Consider the following 3,821-nt stretch of genomic DNA (forward strand, 5'->3'; position numbering starts at 1 on the left):
AGACATTCCAGCACCACTCCAACTCGAGTGTGCTTAAGTACAATGTTTCCTTGATGTTTAAACTCACTATGCTTGCAAATGGGGTCACAAGCAAATTGGGTTTAACCATAGAAGAAACTCCACAATTAAGCATGTTCGAGTTAGAGTAGTATTGGGATGGTGACCTCCCAAGAAGCCTCAATGCTTCACCTATATCAAATAAGTGCAAAGTGTTCCATTCAAGTCATGAAGATGGGTTCATGTGAACCATTACTCATGAAATGAGTCAATGAGTTTGGCTTAAAAGCCTATACAGTTGAATCCTAAGAGAATAAGGTGGTTAGAAAAAAAGAGTGCATGTATCCACTTCGAATAAATTTTTGTACAAATCGAAGTGATTAAATTTCAATAAGATTTATAAAATTAACATTTAAAAAAATAAAAAATTAAAGATTAAAATCTATACACTTCTTCGTACGTACTAAAATAATCCATCTAAGAGTTATATTAAGTAAGAATTCATCTTGCTAAGCAAATTCATCAATTACTTTATTCTCAGATTTTTATACTCAAAGTTTATATAACAGTAATTTACTCTTTTTCCATAATGAGAAAACATTGAAAAAAACAACTTAACTATACAATATTTAAAAAAAATACATTTAAACAGATGTATAATTGAAAATATTAAAATCATCCAAATCTACCTTTTTGCCATTTATAGTCAAGATCTCTTTGGACACCAACTTCAAAACCCAACTCTCATAGTTTTGACTTCCCCATCTTATTATTCGTTAGCTGGAGAAGGTGGCTAAACGTTCCCTTTTTCCTTTATTTGGTAAGCAGTAACGTTGACGGAAACATGTTTGAAAAATGATCCATGATAATGACGGTAAAAATTCACAGTAATCATCCAGAAGTACGAAGCATTCTATGATGACTATTCACGAGTTACATGTGAATGAGCCGAAAAATCTGTACTCCGCGCACAAATTTACAGAGATGTCGTCAAGATCTTGACTCAGTTCATACTTAGCCTCAAAATGTGAAAAAGATTTGAAAGGGAAAAACCAATCAGGGCTAAAACGATTGTGCCTCTGCATTTTGCCCCAATCACAAACCCTATTTTCCTTGCATTTCATCTGATCTAGCAGAAAATGTCCCAAATATGCCCGCAATCGGAAGATTTACCCTTGCAAGCTGTTGTGGATCAACAATTTTGCTCTGAGACGGCCACTACATTGACAGTGTGGAACAAATCTCTGTTATTTTCAGGCGAGGGTTTCACCGTCTTTGATTCTAATGGAGATCTCCTCTTCAGAGTGGATGCCTACGCCCTCGCTAGCACCAGTCTTATTCTCATGGACGCTCAGGGCAAGCCGCTTCTCACAATGTGCCGTAAGGTATATGCCTTTCCTGCATTTTCTTCTGAGCAATTTCTCTCATACATTTGACGGTGGCGAAAAAATCCCCCTTTTGCAGCTTCCTAGCCTTCACCAGAGATGGGAAGGCTTTCTTGGAGAAAAGTTGGAGGGACAAAAACCCCTATTTACTGTTAGAAAGTCGTCGATTTTACCGACGAAAGAGTGCGTTCAAGTATTTATGAATTGCGGCTTTTTTTGGAAACCCTGCGCGGATTATGAAATCGAAGGCTCCTTCTCCCAGCGATCCTGCACCATTTTCACCAGCGCACCTCGCATGGCTGCCGCAGAGGTAGCTAGGGTTTTTCTTTGTTCTTTTCCTCTTTTTTTAAGTCAAAAAAATTCAGGGTCTCTTTCTGTACCGGCTTATGCAAGCTTTTGATCTTTTTGTGAATGCATTTTTTTTGGACAGGTGAAACGGAAATGCGGTGGCGCGGGGACGATGCTGGATAGAGATGTTTTCACGCTCTGTATTGAGCGGGGCTTTGATCAGGCTTTCATAATGGGTTTGATTATTGTGCTGGAGCAGATCTTCCATGGAGAATGTGAGCTTCCTCTTGTGAAAATGGTGGTGGATGAGTTGAGATCGTCACACAAAGTTAAAATCGATCCGCAGGAAATATCCACGCCGCCTGATTCCGCATAGATCAGTGAATTTCTTCTGTATTTTCGCAGAACCTCGGATTTTTTTCAAACAATTTTTTTTCTGTCCTGTATTTGTGGGACTCTGGAATTGTTTTAACACAGTTTTTTATTGTGTTGTTGAATTCAACCGTATAACATTCATGATCCATCATCAGACGGCCTTTATGGTCTGCAGATTTTTTTGATGTAATCGGAGTCTTCTCCGATGTTATCTTCACTCCGTTCCCTTCAACATTCTCTGATGTACAAAATTAATTTTACCCTAATTGTTTTCCAAGAATGTTGGAATATTCTGTAGAGAATTTCTAATTTCAATTTTTATTTAATATAATTATTTTTTATTTAAAAGATTTAATTTTAATATTGATTACTTAAAAAGGCAGTGCACACAATTCCTTACATTTCTATAATGACAATGATCATCTTGGCGGCTATTTATTTTTCGAAGTATTGAGTAGTCAATAGATCTTTGGTTTTTTGGTAAAGTTGAGTGGTTGTGGGAAAATAATTTTTTGGTTTCTTAGTAAATTCAAGTGGTTATGAACGAGTTGTTAAGGATTAGGTCTTGTTAAGTGGAAGGTCTCAACATCATTAGAAGTGTGATTCTAATCATACCTTAAGTGATTTTGGTGGAATAGATATCCCTAAATTCTTGGCTCTTAGAAGAATAGGTAAGGGTTATGCCTCAAATGAATAGACACCTCCTAATTTTTTACTCTCAACCAAAAGAATTCAACTTGTGACTATATAGAAAAAGTATTGAATGAGAACTCTAATCATTTGGTATAATTAAAAAAGATTAATTGAATGAGAATTATGACAATTTCAAGTGGAAGGTATCTATTCATATAAGGTATGATATCCCTAAATTCTTGGCTCTTAGACTTGAAAAGGAAAGGGTTATACCTCAAATGAATAGATACCTCCTAATTTTTTACTCTCAACCAAAAGAATTCAACCTCTGACTATATAGAAAAAGTATTGAATGAGAAATCTAATCATTTGGTATAATTTTGTCGCATTGAGGTATGATGTTGTGTAATGCTTACCCCTACCTGACTTTTCTGTTGTAGTGTTGGATTCTTTTAGGTCATTTTTCTGATCGTGTTTTATGATTATTGGTACTTAATTACCGGATTTGATTATATGTCATTTCATACTCAATTGATTTATGTGATGAGCTACTTGAGTTATTCAGTTATTTCATATGTTCATGATTATTTCGATGATAAATGTATGTTCATACAATGATTTTAGTTATTTCATGATGTTAGACAAAGGAATGATTTATATGCAGTTCTATTGTTATTTACCCATACTTGCATGTGTATGATGTACGTGTACGTTTTCTTTATGTTTGGCATTTCTGATGTGGTTGAGGAAGAGAGTTGTAGTCACCTGCTAGTTGGGATCTATACAATGTGCCACTTCCTGCCATTGCCTATTTAGTTCAGAATATATGTGTTTGTACATGTGTGGATTTACAGATTGCAGGTTCCAAGTATTGACTTCCCTGAATTGCCAGGATGAGCGTACCCCTATTGCAGTATTTCAATGGTATAAGTGGGGAGACAATTCTTGAGTCTGAATCGTAAACCCTAAGCCAATTGTCCTAGAAAGTAGGACAAGTATCTGACTTAGTTTCACCTTTCTGGATTCGTCAAGTGACGTGAATTCATGATTTTGACCCTAGAGTTTATTTTGGTATCTGTACTTTATGATGAGCTTTCATATTTTATCTTGTGGGTCTGTGATGATTTTCTATTATAATTAAAT

The 3,821-nt window shown here is 35.7% G+C and overlaps 1 protein-coding gene across 1 annotated transcript; it reads left to right on the forward strand.

The window, feature by feature from the left end:
- Positions 1 to 757: 757 nt before the first annotated feature.
- Positions 758 to 2,393, forward strand: LOC149574982 (protein LURP-one-related 5-like). The gene is made up of 3 exons (XM_089814825.1): positions 758 to 1,382; positions 1,462 to 1,692; positions 1,813 to 2,393. The coding sequence occupies exons 1-3, from the start codon at positions 1,137 to 1,139 to the stop codon at positions 2,044 to 2,046; spliced, it is 711 nt and encodes a 236-aa protein (XP_089670951.1). The 5' UTR covers positions 758 to 1,136; the 3' UTR covers positions 2,047 to 2,393.
- The last annotated feature ends 1,428 nt before the right edge of the window (positions 2,394 to 3,821 follow it).

This window comes from Cupressus sempervirens, chromosome 2 (assembly GCF_028749045.1).
Source record: "Cupressus sempervirens isolate cs-2001-9-10 chromosome 2, ASM2874904v1, whole genome shotgun sequence".
NCBI classification, from domain to species: Eukaryota; Viridiplantae; Streptophyta; class Pinopsida; order Cupressales; family Cupressaceae; genus Cupressus; species Cupressus sempervirens.

Coding starts and splice junctions, on each gene's coding strand:
- LOC149574982 (XM_089814825.1), top strand. CDS start 1,137: ATGTCCCAAATATGCCCGCAATCGGAAGATTTACCCTTGCAAGCTGTT. Junction 1,383..1,461: donor TTCTCACAATGTGCCGTAAG/GTATATGCCTTT, acceptor CCCCTTTTGCAG/CTTCCTAGCCTTCACCAGAG. Junction 1,693..1,812: donor CTCGCATGGCTGCCGCAGAG/GTAGCTAGGGTT, acceptor TTTTTTGGACAG/GTGAAACGGAAATGCGGTGG.